The sequence below is a fragment of the Erinaceus europaeus genome, chromosome 21 (assembly GCF_950295315.1).
Source record: "Erinaceus europaeus chromosome 21, mEriEur2.1, whole genome shotgun sequence".
NCBI classification, from domain to species: Eukaryota; Metazoa; Chordata; class Mammalia; order Eulipotyphla; family Erinaceidae; genus Erinaceus; species Erinaceus europaeus.
This window is the reverse complement of record NC_080182.1, coordinates 27,457,782-27,473,683: the sequence shown is the minus strand read 5'-3', so window position 1 is coordinate 27,473,683 and position 15,902 is coordinate 27,457,782. Positions and strand designations below refer to the sequence as shown.

The following is a 15,902-nucleotide window of genomic DNA, read 5'->3' as shown; positions in this document are numbered from 1 at the left end:
TTTTTTTTTTTGCCTCCAGTGTTATTGCTGGGGATCAGTGCCTGCACTACGAACCCACTGTTCCCAATGACCATTTTTTTTCCTGATTTTTTTTGGACAAGACAGAGAGAAACTGAGAAAGGAGGGGAAAATAGAGAGAAAGAGAGATATCTGCAGACCTGTGTCACCACTTGTGAAGATTCCCCCTATAGGTGGGGAGCCAGGGGCTCGAACCCAGATCCTTGTGCAGGTCCTTGCACTTCGTATTATGTGTGCTTTACCGGCAGCACCACAGCACAGCCTTCAACAGATCTTTTATTTTAATTATTTAAACTACCTATTTATTTATTGGCTAGAGACAGCCATAAATTGAGAGGCAGAGGGAGATAGAGAGGGAGAGACAGAGAGACATCTGCAGTACTGCTTCACCACTTGTCCCCACCTGCAGGTGGGGACTTGGAACTTGAACCTGGGTCCTTGTGCACTGTAATGTGTGTGCTTAACCAGGTGGGCCACCATGTGGCCCCCAGATCTTTTCTTAAATATTATTTTACTTATTTATTATTGAACAGAAACAGCCAGAAATCAAGAGGAGGGAGGAGATAGAGAGGGAGGAGATAGGGAGACACCTGCAGCCCTGCTTCACCACTTAAGAAGCTTTTCCCTTGCAGGTGGGGAGCCAGGGCTTAAACCTGGGTCCTTATGCACTGTAATGTGCGCACTCACAAGGAGCGCCACTGCCTGGCCCCGGGTAAACAGAGTTTTTAAAATAAAATTTAAAAATAAAAGAAGGTCGATGGGAGAGGCTGTTCAGCGGTGGGGTCTCATGTGCCTGGGGCCCTGGGCTCACCCCCTGGTATGGCATGAGATGCCAAGGCCGAGAGGGCGGGTGGTGGTGCACTGGAAAGAGGCACACGCGACAATGTGCAAGGCCCCGGGTTCAATCCTCTGCTTCCCACCTGCGGAGGGGGGCACTTGACAAGTGGTGGAGCAGGGCTGTAGGTGTCTCTGTCTCTTTCTCTCCCTCTCACTTGATTTCTCTATTTCTCTCCAAAATAAATAAAAGTTAAATGCAGTGGTCGAGACAACCCTTTTTGCGCCCCCCCCCCCCCCCCGCAAACATCTCTCTCTCTGCTCTCCAAGAGGTCTCATTTGGGGAGACGGCACTGGTGTGAGCTAATGCCCATGCTCTGATGCAGACCCCACCCACCGAAGAGGACCCCGAAGGCCAAGGGGGCCCGGGGGTGCTCACCTCGCGAGAGGCCGGGCCCGTCCCCGCCCCGCCGCCTCAGTTCCCCGTAACAGCCATCGCAGACCTTGGCCAGGCGGTCCTTGAGGTACTTGAGCGGGTACTTGTTTCTGGAGCAGTTCCTGCACACGATCTGTGGGCGGGCGTCTAAGGGTCACCCTCCCACTTGAACTCAGGGCCACTGCCTCTCCCCCCCCCCCCCCCCCCCCCGACCCCTTTCCAGGGATCCTGAGCTCTGTGCACAGCCCCACAGCCTCCCAGTTGTTTACTTATTTAGTTGTTTATTCTGTTTGTTTTTTTGCCACCAGGGTTGTCGCTGGGGCTCTGTATTGGCACTACAGATCCACCACTCCCGGTGGCCACTTTTTCTTTTCTTTCTTTTTTTTCCTTCTATTTGACAGGACAGAGAGAAACTGACAAGGGAGGGGAAGACAGACAGAGACACCTGCAGACCTGCTCCACTGCTTGTGAAGCTTCTCCCCTGCAGGTGGGGAACAGGGACTTGAACCCGGGTCCTTCAGTATGCTGACAGGTGTGCTCTACCGAGTGTCCCACTACCTGGCCAAGCAACTTCAAATGTGCCGCAGGAATGGTGAGTGCAGAGCTCAGTGTGCTGGTCTGTTTGTGGGGTGCATCTGAGCCCTGAACCCCAGCACTGAGTCTCTAGGACCACAAGTGCAGGGGGGCAGGGTGTCAGGAGTGGGGTGCCCTGTCCCAATACCTTGCCGCAGGCGTGGCAATGGTGGCGCCTCAGTGTGAGGGAAAAGTCGCAGCCACAGTTCATGCACATGACGACGTGGGTGACAGGCACTAGGGTGGGGGGCCGCTCCCCAAGGCTGCCCCCCAGACGCTCGCGCACCTGTGGGGGAGGTGTGTGGACCCTGCTGGACCCCTCCTCACAGGCTGCCCTGGGGGGGGGTCCCCAGCCCTCTGACCTCCACACTGAGGGTCCCAGCCCTCTCACCTCCACATGGGGTCCCCAGCCCTCTCACCTCCACATGGGGTCCCAGCCCTCTCACCTCCATATGGGTCCCAGTCCTCTGACTTCCACACTGGGGGCCCCAGCCCTCTCACCTCCACACCCAGCTGGAAAGTGCCCGGGGCCCTGCTGTCCTCCGGCCTTGCTCTGCTCAGGAAGCTCAGCCACTCATCCCTCTCCACGCAGGAGCTGCGGGCAGTCAGGGGCTGCTCACCTCCGAGTGACCCCCAATACCTCCATCTCCCCCCGCTCCCCGCCCAGCTCAGAGTGCCACCCCAAGGTCCCCTAGCTGTCTTGTGGGCAGGCATGATCTACATCCCCCCTCCCTGAGGCTCAGGGGACATGAGCAAGGGTCAGGTGGTGCTGCTGGCAGAGCTGGGGGCAGAAACCATGGCGAGGGGGGGCGGGGGGCGGCTATAGCTGACGGGAGGAGTCGGTGGGCTGGGAAAGAGGCGGAGTCAGAAGTCTGTGGGCGGAGCCAGAGAAAGGGCGGGGTCAGAGGCTGTGGGCGGGGTCAGAGGACTGGTGAAAGGGGCGGGGTCAGAGGGCTGAGGGTCCGAGGTCAGAGGGCTGAGAGCGGGGCACCGGGTGCAGGCTCAGAGGACTGAGAAGGGGATGGATGGTGGGGTCAGAGGCTGGGAGAGGGGAAGGGGTGCAGGGGAGGGGAGTGTCTGCCCGGCCCGGGAAGGGCTGAGCGTGGTGGCCGTTGGCTGTCCTCCCCACAACAGCCTCATCCTGCTGCTGTGCCCCGGGGGAGTGGAAGGGCGCCCAGATGACAAAGTGGCATATTCTGGGAGAGAGCAGTGTGTCTGTGCCCCCTCCCCCACCAGGGGCCAGCCCCCCACCTCGCAGAAAGTGTCAGGCAGCACTCGGGGGCCTCGATCCTCAGGGCATAGGGCACCTTGTCCAGCATCGGTCGGCTGACCTGCAAAAGGAGGTTCAGGGGGGCCGCACCTGGAGCCTTCTCTTCCCCCCACGGGCATCTTCTCCTGATCCCCACCTAGAACCTTCTCCCCCCACTGCAGCCTTCTGGCCACCACTGCCCCCGTGGCTGTTGTGCTCACAGGTGAGGGTGGTCTTTGATGGTGGGTGCTATGTGAGTGAACTTGTGCACACACAGAATGTACACATATGTAAACAGTACACGCATGTATCAGTAATCACACAGAAGCGGGTAGCTTGGTGTATGCTACATGTGTGTTCACACGTGTACACGTGCACACCACTCTGTACACGTCTGTACCCATATGCCCTGCATGTGTGTGGTGGTACTTGTTCAGATGTATGGTGAACCCCCCCTCAGACCCAGCTGGAACCCGCATGTGCCCCGCCCAGCCTGTCCACTCTAGGGTATCTCTCATCTTGTTTCTGTGTCTCTCTGGCTAAACACAAAGCAACCTAGGGGGTGGAACTGGGTGACTCCACCAAACAGCAACAGGGATGACAGTAACAACGACAACAACAGTCACAGCAGTGACAATGACACAGCAGTGGGAGGACCCTTCCCACAGGCTGAGGTGGACACAGTGCCCAGGGAGGAGCTGCCAGCATGGTAGAGGCTGCCTGCCCCACCAGTCACACAGCAGGAAGTGGACTGGGGACAGGACAACCATCAGGAAGCAGCAGGAGAGGAAGGGGGCGGTGAACTCAGACCAGGCAGACCTCACTTGTGGTGAGGCCCTGGGTTCAAGCCCAGGCACACCTAGGAGCTGTCACGACAGTGTCCCCTCCCTCCCTCTCCCCATGAACATATAGGCAGGCCCTCAGTGAGGCTCTGCATATGTCCAGGGCTCCAGGTGCCCCCTGCTGGCATATGAGGATGAAGTAGACCAAGTGCAGCCCTCAGGCACAGAGTTCAAGCCCCAGCATCTCTCTCTGGCACTTTCTTTTTGCTCATCTCTGGCTGAGGGTGGTGCTGGGGACTAAACCTAGGATTCTGAGGCCTTAAGCCAGAGAGTCTCTTTGCAGAACCATGACGCTATCTCCCCGCTCAATAACTTTTTTTTTTTGCCTCCAGGGTTGTTGCTGGGGCTTTGTGCCAGCACTACGAATCTACGGCTTCTAGTAGTCATTTTTTTCCTTTTTATTGAATAGGATAGAGAGAAACAGAGAGGAGGGAGAGGTAGAGAGGGAGAGAGAAACATCTGCAGACTTGCTTCTAAATAGAATTCTTTAAAAAATATTTTTTGTATTTATTGGACAGAGACAGAGAAATTGAGATGGGGAAGGGCAGATAGAGAGGTCAAGACAGAGAGACACCTGCAGCCCTGCTTCACTGCTTGTGAAACTTTCCCCCTGTAGGTGGGGAGCTGGAGCTCAAACCTGGGTCCTTGCACGGATGCCAGCGCTTAGTACTATGTGCACTTAACCCCATGCACCCCCGCCCAGCCCTCAATAACTAATTTCTTCTTCTTTTAGTGTTTTGTTATTGGATAGGACAGGGAGAAATTGAGACGGGAGGAGGAGGTTGTGAGGGAGAGAGACAGAGACACCTGCAGCCCTGCTTTACCACTCATGAAGCTTCTCCCATGCAGGTGGGGATCAGGGGGCTTGAACTCTGGCCCTTGCACACTGTAATGTGTAATGTGCGTCACCATCCAGCCTCCTCAATAACTAATTTCTTAACAAAAAGGAACTGAGGGAAGGAAAATTCTGGAGATAGGCAGGTGGTGTCCACAGTGTAACCTGACAGTGTCAATGCCACTGGACACCTCAGTCTGGCATGGGGCACCTTCATGTCACCTTCATGGCACCTTCATAGCACTGTGTCCACCTCAGCCTGTGGGAAGGGTCCTCCCACTGCTGTGTCATTGTCACTGCTGTGACTGTTGTTGTCGTTGTTACTGTCATCCCTGTCGCTGTTTGGTGGAGTCACCCAGTTCCACCCCCTAGGTTGCTTTGTGTTTAGCCAGAGAGACACAGAAACAAGATGAGAGACACCCTAGAGTGGACAGGCTGGGCGGGGCACATGCGGGTTCCAGCTGGGTCTGAGGGGGGGTTCACCATACATCTGAACAAGTACCACCACACACATGCAGGGCTGAGCTGCAGTCTCAGACTCCATCAGCCCCTGCTGCCCCCAGGATGCCCACCTCCCCAGCATTGTCCCTACTCTCCGCCCAGAGATCACCCAGACTGAAGTGCTGGCCTCCTCTAGGAAGCCCTCCCTCTGGCTCCCTTCCCTGCACAAACTGCAGCACCCTCCCGCTGTGCCTTAGGGGAGCTCAGCTCCGGGGCCCCTCCTCCCTCAGGCTGTGAGCCCCCCAGTGCAGGGCTGTGCTCGCCCCATCCCCACAGGCCCTCACCTTCATGGCTGCCACGCCCAGCGTGCTCTTCAGACGGTACTTGCCATCCTTCTGCGGGTAAGTGTACAGCAGCACATCGCTCATCTGGGAACAGGGGCCATGAGTGTGACCCCTGGCTGTCCCCAGGAATCATGAGGGTGACCCCTGGCTGTCCCCAGAAGCCATGAGGGCTACCCCACCTGGCCATCCCCAGGGACCATGAGGGTGACCCCGCCTAGCTGTCCTCAGGGACCTGTGACCACACCTGGCCATCCCCAGAAGTCATGAGGGTGACCCCACCTGGCTGTCCCCAGAGGCCTTTGACCCTGCCTGGCTGTCCTCAGGGGCTGTGAGGGTGACCCTGCTTGGCTGTCCCCAGGGGTCCATGAGGGTAACCCCACCTGGCCACCCCCAGGGACATGTGAAAGTGACCCCACCTGGCTGTCCCCAGGGGCCCACTGGCAGCAGAATCTCTGCTGTGTGATGACCCTCCCCCACCACTGGTGGAAACATCACAGGGTCCCACACTTCTCACTGTGCCTGAGGCCCTGGGTTCAAGCCCCGACTGCAGGAGCTCACCAGGAACAGATGTCGTGGGCGTCTACTCCTCCCTGTCACCTTCATCAGCGTCCCCTCCTTCAGGAACTCCTGGGACAAGGGAGGCCTGGGGTCAGCTGACGGCTGGGGAGGCACGCCAGACACCCACACTCCTCACAGTGCCGGCCAAGGGAACACCTGAGGGAGAGCCGCCCCAGGGGCCACACGGTCGGGGCCACTCACCCAGGGAGGCCAGAGTGTAGAGTGGACTGGCACGGCCTCACCCCGTGGCACCCTACAGGCTAAGCACAGCACCCCTCTCTGCCGACTCCCCCCTCAGACCTCCATAGGCTCAGCATGGATGCCCAACCCCCACGGAACCCCTTTGGTCCCACACAGGCTCAGCATGCACACCCCCTGACCCCCCCACACACACACTCAGCAAGTCCACCTCCACCCCACCCTATGGTCTCTGCTCTGCTTTTCCATCCGGAAGCTTCAAAGTGGGCAAACGTGACTTTTAGAAAATGTCATTTTTCAGTCTTGAAAAATGTTCAGTGTCTGAAGTTCAAGGAACAGTGCTCTACAGGCTCCTGGGGGTTCTGGGGGTCCTGGGGGGCTCAGGGATGTCCCTCCACTGCCCAGAAGTGGCTGACTGGGGCCCAGGGCCTCTCAGTCCAGCGGGCAGCCGCAGGAGCACCAAGCTGGGCAAGTCACCTGAGCCCTGGCAGCCCCCCCCCAGAGCCAGCGTCCCTCTCCCCCATGCCCAGCGCAGTGGACAGCCCCTCACACCCAGCAGGGCATGGTGGACAGATCCTCGGGCCAGGTCCAGTCCAGCCCTGTCCAGCTCAGTGCAGTGGACAGTTCCTCATACTCACTCCCAGCCCGCCCGACACTCACCCTTCCTGGCTGCAGCAGGCTGCTGGCTCCCTGGACTCTGTACTCCACATGGACCAGCTTCTGCAGGTTCTCCTAGAGGGGCAGTTGAGCAGGGCCCCCGGGGCTGGTCACCACCCAATGGGACTTGCTCACTCAGCTCAGCTCAGCAGGAAGAGTGCAGCTGAGCCCCCCCCCCCCAGCTCTGGCGTGGGAGGTGAGGTCAGCTGGTGCCAGGTGCAGGGGTCCAGGCCGGTGGCCCCTGTGCCTTGGGGACGTCCCCTGCTTCCCGCATCTCCTGCTGTCATGGACTCCCAGCCAGGCTCCCCAAAGCCCGGAAAAGACTTGAAGGTGCTCAGAGGTGACAGGTATGCAGGACTGTCCCCCGTTCCTAAGTCCAGGTGGACACCAGGAGATACTCAGAGGGGATACACGCTTTAGACTCCCCCATCCCTGCTAAGGCTGGGGGGGGGGCAGGGGGCTCCAGGAGGCTCAGAGGGACAGAAGTTGTGTCCATCTGTGAAGGGACCGGTCTGGGCTGTCAGCAGGGGTGACTCAGGGACCCCAGGGTGGGGGTACTCACCCCTTGCTCCAGGCTCTCGTTGGCCTGGTCCGTGATCTTGGAGATGAGATTCAGTGCACCTGGGGGCCAGAGGGAGGCTCAGTGCTGTTCCCCCCATTCCCCAAGGCCCTAGCATGGGACCACCTCACCTTGGGTGCAGGCCCCCCTCACCTAAGGTGCTGGCCCCTCACCTTGGGTGCTGTCATACTCCGGGGAGTCTGGGCACAGGTTGTTGAGGTAATCTGCAGGCAGAAGGCAGAGCAGCCAGTCAGCCAGGCAGCCCTACCCCCCACCCCAGGCAGATGGAAGGTTCCAGAAAGCGGGGTCCTGCTTGCCCTGCACTCCATCACGCTGGCACAAGACCAGGGTACCTGCTTCCAGGAAACCCAGGGGCCTTGCAAGGTTCATCACTATGGCCCTGCTCCAATGTCCACTCTATATACTGGGGAAGGGGGAGGGAGGGAGGGAGAGAGAGGAGGAGGAAGAAGAGGAGGAGGGGGAAGGAAGGAGAGGGGGATAGGGAGAGGGAGGGGAAGAAGGGAGGAGGGAGGAAGGGGAAGAAGAGGGGGGAGAGGAAAGAGGGGGAGGGGGAAAGGAGAGGAGAGGGGAGAGGGACAGGAGGAGGGGAACCCACTGGTGGGGGGAGGGGGGAAGCTCAGAAGCTTCCAGAAGCAGGAGGTGACCAGAGGCCAAGGGCGGGGGTGGGGGGGCAGGCCTGAACAGAAATATCCCCAAGGCTCTGGAGGTCTGTGGAGCTGGAGTGGGGGCTGTCCCAGAAGGGGCTGTTTCAGGCCACAGTGCCCCTCCTGTACCCAGTCCCACCAGATCTCAGCATCCCCACCAGGTGCCCGACCCCAGCCCCGCAGTGTCCCCCAACCCCCCCCCCCCCATACCCCTACCTGTGAGAAGCACTTGGTACTGGAACGGGCGCTGGGCCACTTTCAGCAGCCAGTGCTTCACGCTCTGGCCGCCTCCCTGCAGGCTCTGCTGGGGGTGGGGGTGGGGCAGCTCGGTCAGAGACCCCACTGGGGTCCTCCCACTCTGCAGCCCCCCACTTAGCCTTGTGACCATGCTATGTCTCCAAAGCTGGCTCCCCTCCTCCAGACAGGCCTCCTAGATTTTTTTTTTTTTTTTTTTTTAGATTTTATTTATTTATGAGAAAGATAGGAGGAGAAAGAGCCAGACATCACTCTGGTACATGTGCTGCCAGGGATTGAACTCAGGACCTCATGCTTGAGAGTCCAAAGCTTTATTACTGCGTCACCTCCCGGACCACAGGCCTCCTAGATTGACCCACCCAGGCCCTCTGTGTTATCGGTAGTGCTCCCCCAACTCCCCTCCCCCATGGCCAGGAGACCCAGTAGCCACTGGTGGGGGGGTGCTGTGCAATGACTACTTCCTCCCCACAGCCCCCTGCAGGTAATGTGGGGGGCAGCACCCGCTGGCCAGGGCTCTGCGGCCACCACTGGCCCCCTGCACTTCCTCCCAGCCCTGGGTCAGGACCCACCTCGAACCCACGCACAGCGGCGGCCAGCCGGGGGGACAGCAGGCAGCGACCGGCCAGCAGGCTCAGGCCACTGTCCAGGTGTCGCAGCAGCTCCTTGTGGTGCTCGAAGGCGGCTTCCCGTGCCAGGAACATGTCTGCCACCTGCTGCTCACCCTCCCTGGGGGGGACTGGGGTCAGGCTCAGAGGAGGGGGCCCAGGGGGTCAGGGGTCAGCCTTGGTCAGTGTGGGATCAGGGGGGTGGGGTGGGGGCTGAGCCTGGGCCTGTGGGAGGTTGGGGGTGGTACTCAGGCTGGGCCTATGGGGGAAGGGGGACTCAGTGAGTGGCTGAGCCTGGGCCTTTGGGGGGATGAGGGGCTCAGTGGGGCTGAGCCTGGGCCTTTGAGGGACAGAATACTCAGGGAGGGTTGAGCCTGGACCTGCAGGGGGGCAGGGGGCTTGGGGGACTGGGCATGAGCCTGTGGGGGATGGGGAGCTTGTGAGGGTCTGAGCCTGGGCCTTTGGGAGATATGGGAGCTCAAGGGGGCTGAGCTTGGGCCTGCAGGGGGGACAAGGGGCTCAGGGGGGCTGAGCTTGGGCCTGCAGGGGGATGGGGGCGCTCAGGAGGGCTGAGCTTGGGCCTGCAGGGGGATGGGGGCGCTCAGGAGGGCTAGCCTGAGCCTGTGGGGGAACATGGGGCTCAGGGGGGCTGAGCCTGGACCTGCAGGAGGCGGGTGGCTCACCAGTTCAGCAGCCTGTTGGTCAGTGCGGCCAGGAGCCCGCGGTGCAGCGCGTGGAGGGCGGGCAGCTCCCCCAAGCCCCGCAGCAGCTCCTCACGGTCCTCGGAGGCCAGCTCACCCAGCGCCCGGGACATGGCTCCGTGGAAGTCCTGAAACACAGAGGGGTGTTGGGGGGGCACGGCAGGGGCCCCTGGACTGGGATGAGAGTGGGCCTAATCCTCACTCATGCCATGCCCGTCTGTCCCCCCACTCGACTCTGTCCCCCCTGCCGCCCCCCTCCCTGGCCTCTATCTTCCATACTGTCCCCCCTTGGGCTGGGAACACACAGCTGGGGGCTGGGGCCATGGCCAGCACTAAGGGGGCTGGCTGGCTCTCCCTGCCTATTTCCCATGGGATCGGGGGGTGCCCCCACCCTACGGTGGCCAGGACCCTGTTCACCCCTTCTGCAAAGACCCGTCAGCCGGGGGACCAGGCTGAGACAGACTTTTTTTTCCTCCAGGATTATCCCTGGGACTCGGTGCCTGCACTACAAATCCATTGTTCCTGGCAGCCACTTCTCCTTCTTTGTTTTTTTTTCTTTTCTATTTTGTTTTGACAGGACAGAGAGAAATTGAGAGGGGAGGGGAGGGAGAGATAGGGAGAGAGAAAGATAGATACCTACAGATTTGTTCACCACTCATGAAGATTCCCCCATGCAGGTGGGAAACAGGGGCTCAAACCTGGGTCCTTCTGCACATTTAACCAGAACTGCCACCATCCAGCCCTCCCTGACTTTTTTTTTTTAAGTACTGTTTAAACTTTATAGACTTTGATAGGACAGAGAGAAATTGAGAGGAACGTGGAGATCGGGGACTCGAACCAGGTCTTTGCACATGGTGATGTGTACACTCAGCCAGGTGTGTCTTTAACCCGACTCCCAATGCCCCTCCCTGAATGGGGGACTCTGGGTCATCCTGAGATGTGGACTTGGCTTATTTTCTGCTGTGGCCTTGTCAGGTGCTGGGACACTGACCCCCCCGTGGCCACTTAGGCTCCCCTCTGCCCAGTTCTAGTGTTGATGGCCGCTGGGGACATAGGAGCAGCTGGGCCGCCAGCCCCCCCCCCCCAGGCCATAATGACTCTTCAGCCCCCCTGACTGTGGTGGCACAAGGTGGACATGATGTGCAACTACTGGGGGGCAGCCTTTTCAGTCCTGGGACACCCCAGAACCCAAGGTTCCGGCAGCCGCCCTGGAGGTGGGGATGCTGAAGCCCAGAGCACCTCAGCAAGGGGGTTCCCGACAGATTTTGGGTCGGAGATGCCCAAGAGGGACAGTGATCCCTCCAGCTGCCCGGCTGGTCATCATGTGGCCATGTGAGGATGAGTGCCTGGCTGATGGTGGTGCTGGGGACTGAACTTGGGACCTCAGAGCCTCAGGCAGGAGAGTCTTTATGCAGAACCCCTGTGCTGCCTCCTCATCCCCAATTTCTCCCTACACCCTGTTATTTTCAGAAAACACAGCACCAAAGTCCCTGCTCTCCTGCCCCCCTGCCCAGGGTGCCCTGGTGCTGTCCATGGCATTTTCAGGTTCGCGGGCTGGGCCCTGCCCCTCGGCCAGCTCCCCTCCTGGGCCTGACCCTTGTGAGGGCGGACACTCCACTTGGACCTGCCATTCCAGCCAAAGGCCCCTCAGGTGTCTCCAAGTCTCCAGCAATGGGGGGGGGGGGGTCACCATCTCTTCCTCCCTGCCATTTGAGACGCCAGACCACATGTCTCTCCAGAGGGTGGGAAGCAGAGATGGACAACAGAGATGGACAGACTCTGCCCTCATCACAGAGCCACCAGTCAGCACAAGGGTCCAGCCCTGTCACCCTGAGGGGCTCCCTGGCCCCTGACAGACCTGTAAGGTAGGGGACAGGGGAGGCCCAGGGGGCCGGGCCTCTGGAGGCTCAACTGCTCAGTGGCTTAGAGGTGCCGTCCTGGGGACCTGACATCCCTCCCCCGGTAGCAGTGACAGCAAGGCAGATGTCACCTCCAGAGGGGCCTCTATGGCACGAGGCCTAGAGAAAGGTCCCTGCAATGGTGGGGGCGGGGGGACTGAGGCGGCTGGAACCTATGACTCATGGTGACACACAAGTGGGGTGTTGGACCTGAGATCCGGGCTCAGTCACTGGGACCTTCCGACCTGGACGAGCCCCGCTCTGATGGTCTTGGAAAGATGAGTTTGGTGACATGAGCAGTGGAGATAGGCTGAGGGGGGGTGCTGGAGGAGCAGCAGCCTCCCCTTTCCAGACTTCTGCTGCCCCGCCCTTCCTTGTGATTCAGTCCCAGCAACTTCACCACCTCAGGGGAGCCTGCCAGGACTGACAGTCACTTCCAAGGACATCTGTCTCCTTTCCCAGATAGTGTGCTCCTGGGGGCCTGCGTCCTCAATCTCCACCCCTCCCCCCTCCTGTGCAAGAAGTGCTTGAGGGGTTGGGCAGGCTGGTGGTGGGCACAACCAGTAGAGAGCACATGTCACCATACACAAGGACCGGGGTTCAAGCCCCCACTCTCCACCTACAGAGGGGAAAGCTTCACAAGCAGTGAAGCAGGTCTGTAGGTACCTGTCTCCCCCTCTCCTCTCCATCTCTCTCTGTCCTGTCAAATATCAGGAACACAAAATAATAAAATAAAACAAAAAAAAAGTTTTCTGAACTGGGTCAAACTGCAGAGCCCTTCTGGGCTGTCCCATGGGCAAATTGCAGGGGGGGGGGCCGAGGGTCCAGGTCAGACACCCCCTGGGGTTCAGGGGCTCCTCACCAGGGGCTTCAGGCTGCTGTGCCCTGCCTGGGTGACAAGATACCCCCCTTCTCTGCCTTGTGCAAAACACGTCACCCCTGGGCATGCAGATGGATTTGGGAAGCGACAACAGCCTTCCAGAAACTTGTGTACACGGCGCTCTCTGTCCCCGGATGCCAGTTCTGTATGCCCCACACCCGGGCTGGTACAGGCCATCAGCTCTGTGAGTGATGCCAGGACTCACCAGGTGCAGGTGCTGCAGCAGCTCCACATACCTGCAGAGGACAGGGGGTGGGGGCAGGGACCAGAGGTCAGGAGATGGGAATAAGGAGCAGGGAATGGGGAATAGGGGTGAGGGCAGGGGTCAGAGGTCAGGAGATGGGGCCAGGGGTCAGGGACGGACAGGGAATAAGGGGACAGGGATCAGAGAACAGGGTGGGGACGGGGATGGAGTTAGTGAGCATTATCCCTATGGGGCAGCCTCACGGCTGGGGGGCTGAGGACTCTGGAGACGCACGCTTTCTCCGAGGTCAGCAGGTCCTGCGCGATGGCGTGGGCTCGAGACTGGCCGTCCACCTAGGGGGACAAGACTCAGTGGGGGGGAGCAACAGCTTCAGGGTGCAGTGTGTGGGAGTGCCCACCCCCTGTCCACTAAAGGGCAAGAGCCAGAGCCAGAGCATCACCTGACCCCTGGACATGGGCATGAGCCCGGGGCCTCACAAGGCTGGTGCCCCCCCCCCACTGAAGTGGCCCTGGCAGCACCCAAGGGCTGTGGCTGAGCAAGTCGGGGCTCTCGCTCACACCCGGAGTTTGTGCCCCCCACCCAACCCCTGGCTTTCCACAGGTAGCCCAGGATCGAACCTGGAGCCTCAGAAATGCTTATCTGGAGTGTGCTTGAAGCACCTCATTGGGAAAACTGAGGAACAATGGCACAAAACTGCTCAGTGGCTCCTGTCCTCATGTTCCCATGTCTCGAGTCAGTGACCAGTGTGGGTGCCCAGGCCCCTGGACTCACACCCTCAGGTCCCCAGTGGCCCAGGCAGGATGGGGGCTCCCCTCTGTGTCCCCAAGATTCAGAAAGTAAGATGGCTGTGCCCAGCCTCCAGAGATAGGACATGGGGGTGGGGGGGCTCCCAGACCCTTCAGGGTCCCCTTCAGACCCTGTTCCCAAGGGGAGCGGGACCAACCCCAGTGACGCCCATCTCTGCTCCTGGGTCCAACACCTCTGGGGCAGAGATGCCTGGACCTTTCTTGGTGGGCACCCTGACTCCCTCCAGGATTCGAGGGCTCCTTGGGGGACAGCAAGCAGAGCAGAGCCCCCGCCCAGGGCAGCAGACAAACAGAGGTCAGGAGCCCAGCCCCTGGCCACCAGCTGTGTGGCCTTGGACAAGGGGCCTGACCTTGCTGAGCCTCCAGCTGGGAATAGTAGATGCTGGGGAGGGTCCCTCCAGCCTGAACGCACCCTCAGTGACCACACCCCCTCAGTGCAGAGAGGACTTGTGGCAGGGGGGGGACACAGAGTGAGGCCACAAAGACAGGTCGGCCGCCCTCCCTCCACCCCCCAGCTCTAGCCACAGGGTCCCACCTTGTGGGCGAGACTGGGGTCTCTGGACACCCCATCCTCCTCTTCTGAGCTGCCCTGATCCTCCTCTGACGTCAGGTCCTCTTTGGGGGCTGCTGAGACTGGGCAGACTTTGTAGGGCTCGGTGTAGGCGCTGGGGGCAGAGGTGGGACTCAGAGCTTCCCAACAGAGAGAGAGAGAGAGAGCTCCCACAGCCCCTCTATTTACAGGTGCCCCAGGGCCTTTGTATGGTCACTCAGGCCCTCCTCATGCCTGTGTGATTGCTGGCAGGTTACCACCCGCTCAGTCAGGCCGCTACTGGCCAGCAGATAGGGGACTGGGTGCCACTACAGCCATGCTGCGCCCAGGGGGAGAGCGCTGGCTCTCTGCAGGAGGACCTTGCTCACTCTCCTCAGAAGGAGCTGGGCCCCCGGGTGCTTGGGGCTGTGGGCCACTTACTCCCTTCTTTCCCACTTAGGACAGGAGACACAGAAAGGGAGGGACACCTTGGTACAACCCCATTATGCAGGACTTGAACCCAGGGCTCCACACAGAGGGAGGCCTGCCATCTGGCAAGACAGCTACCTCAGGCCCTCCTGTTAGCTCCTCCATAGTGCTGCCCCTGCCCGCTGACCCAGGAAACCCTGAGGGTGGATGGATGGGCAGACAAAGGGTACATCCGGAATGTCCCAGCTGTAGGGGACTCCAGAGCCAGGGGTATATCCATCTGGAGCCTGAGAGAGAGGACGGGACATCCCCAAGGTGCCCCTGGGGTGGGGGGCACACAAGGCCAGTCAGGTAAAGGACAAGGCAGCCAGTGCCGGCCAGACCCACCTGTGGAGACAAGCAGAAGGGACAGTAGCCGAGCACCTGTGGGCCCAAGCAGAGTCCTGACCCCAGACCGGTCCCCCAGCCCTGACCCCTGACCTCCAGCCCTGACCTCTCCCCACTGGGAGGGGCAGATGGGATGGTTGCAGGGAGGGAAGGGAAGAACCCACCCCCAGCTGCCCTGGGTCCTATCTTCAAGGTCCCCTCTAAGACACAGCCAACATCACTCAACTGTTTGACAGTTTTGGTTCCAGGGCTGTGCCTGGGGGACTCCAACCCTCCTGGGGGCTCCTCTTCTTTCAGTCTCAAACAGAGAAAGACAGAGACAGAGAAACTGGAGGGAGAGAAGAGAGAGGGAGAGAGACAGAGATAAAGAAGAGAGGAAAGAGACAGAGACCAGAGGAGAGAGAATACAGCAGAAAGGGAGAGAGAGGTGGAGAGACAGAGAAAGAGGAAAGAAAGACAGGAGGGAGAGAGACAAAGACACAGGAGGGAGAAAGAGGGAGAGACAGGAGGGAGGGAGACAAAGACACAGGAGGGAGAAAGAGGGAGAGACAGGAGGGAGGGAGACAAAGACACAGGAGGGAGAAAGAGGGAGAGACAGGAGGGAGAGAGACAAAGACACAGGAGGGAGAAAGAGGGAGAGACAGGAGGGAGGGAGACAAAGACACAGGAGGGAGAAAGAGGGAGAGACAGGAGGGAGGGAGACAAAGACACAGGAGGGAGAAAGAGGGAGAGACAGGAGGGAGAGAGACAAAGACACAGGAGGGAGAAAAAGGGAGAGACAGGAGGGAGAGAGACAAAGACACAGGAGGGAGAAAGAGGGAGAGACAGGAGGGAGGGAGACAAAGACACAGGAGGGAGAAAGAGGGAGAGACAGGAGGGAGAGAGACAAAGACACAGGAGGGAGAAAGGAGAGACAGGAGGGAGGGAGACAAAGACACAGGAGGGAGAAAGAGGGAGAGACAGGAGGGAGGGAGACAAAGACACAGGAGGGAGAAAGAGGGAGAGACAGGAGGGAGAGAGACAAAGACACAGGAGGGAGAAAGGAGAGACAGGAGGGA

General features: G+C 59.8%; 1 protein-coding gene across 4 annotated transcripts in view; it reads right to left on the bottom strand.

Moving 5' to 3' along the window:
- Nucleotides 1–15,902, bottom strand: part of FGD5 (FYVE, RhoGEF and PH domain containing 5) — a 43,735-nt gene that overhangs the window by 8,742 nt on the left and 19,091 nt on the right. For 2 of the 4 annotated variants that reach the window (XM_060180641.1, XM_060180644.1), the window contains 15 exons: nucleotides 14,035–14,164; nucleotides 12,967–13,025; nucleotides 12,694–12,724; nucleotides 9,693–9,838; nucleotides 8,974–9,130; nucleotides 8,366–8,453; nucleotides 7,658–7,708; nucleotides 7,488–7,546; nucleotides 6,929–7,000; nucleotides 6,071–6,139; nucleotides 5,513–5,596; nucleotides 3,053–3,132; nucleotides 2,303–2,396; nucleotides 1,950–2,087; nucleotides 1,232–1,361 (listed from right to left, as the gene is read on the bottom strand). In XM_060180641.1, coding sequence (XP_060036624.1) covers nucleotides 1,232–1,361; nucleotides 1,950–2,087; nucleotides 2,303–2,396; nucleotides 3,053–3,132; nucleotides 5,513–5,596; nucleotides 6,071–6,139; nucleotides 6,929–7,000; nucleotides 7,488–7,546; nucleotides 7,658–7,708; nucleotides 8,366–8,453; nucleotides 8,974–9,130; nucleotides 9,693–9,838; nucleotides 12,694–12,724; nucleotides 12,967–13,025; nucleotides 14,035–14,164 — 1,388 coding nt within the window. The remainder of the gene's footprint in view (nucleotides 1–1,231; nucleotides 1,362–1,949; nucleotides 2,088–2,302; nucleotides 2,397–3,052; nucleotides 3,133–5,512; nucleotides 5,597–6,070; nucleotides 6,140–6,928; nucleotides 7,001–7,487; nucleotides 7,547–7,657; nucleotides 7,709–8,365; nucleotides 8,454–8,973; nucleotides 9,131–9,692; nucleotides 9,839–12,693; nucleotides 12,725–12,966; nucleotides 13,026–14,034; nucleotides 14,165–15,902) is intronic. The other 2 variants (XR_009547076.1, XM_060180643.1) reach the window with 2 other exon arrangements.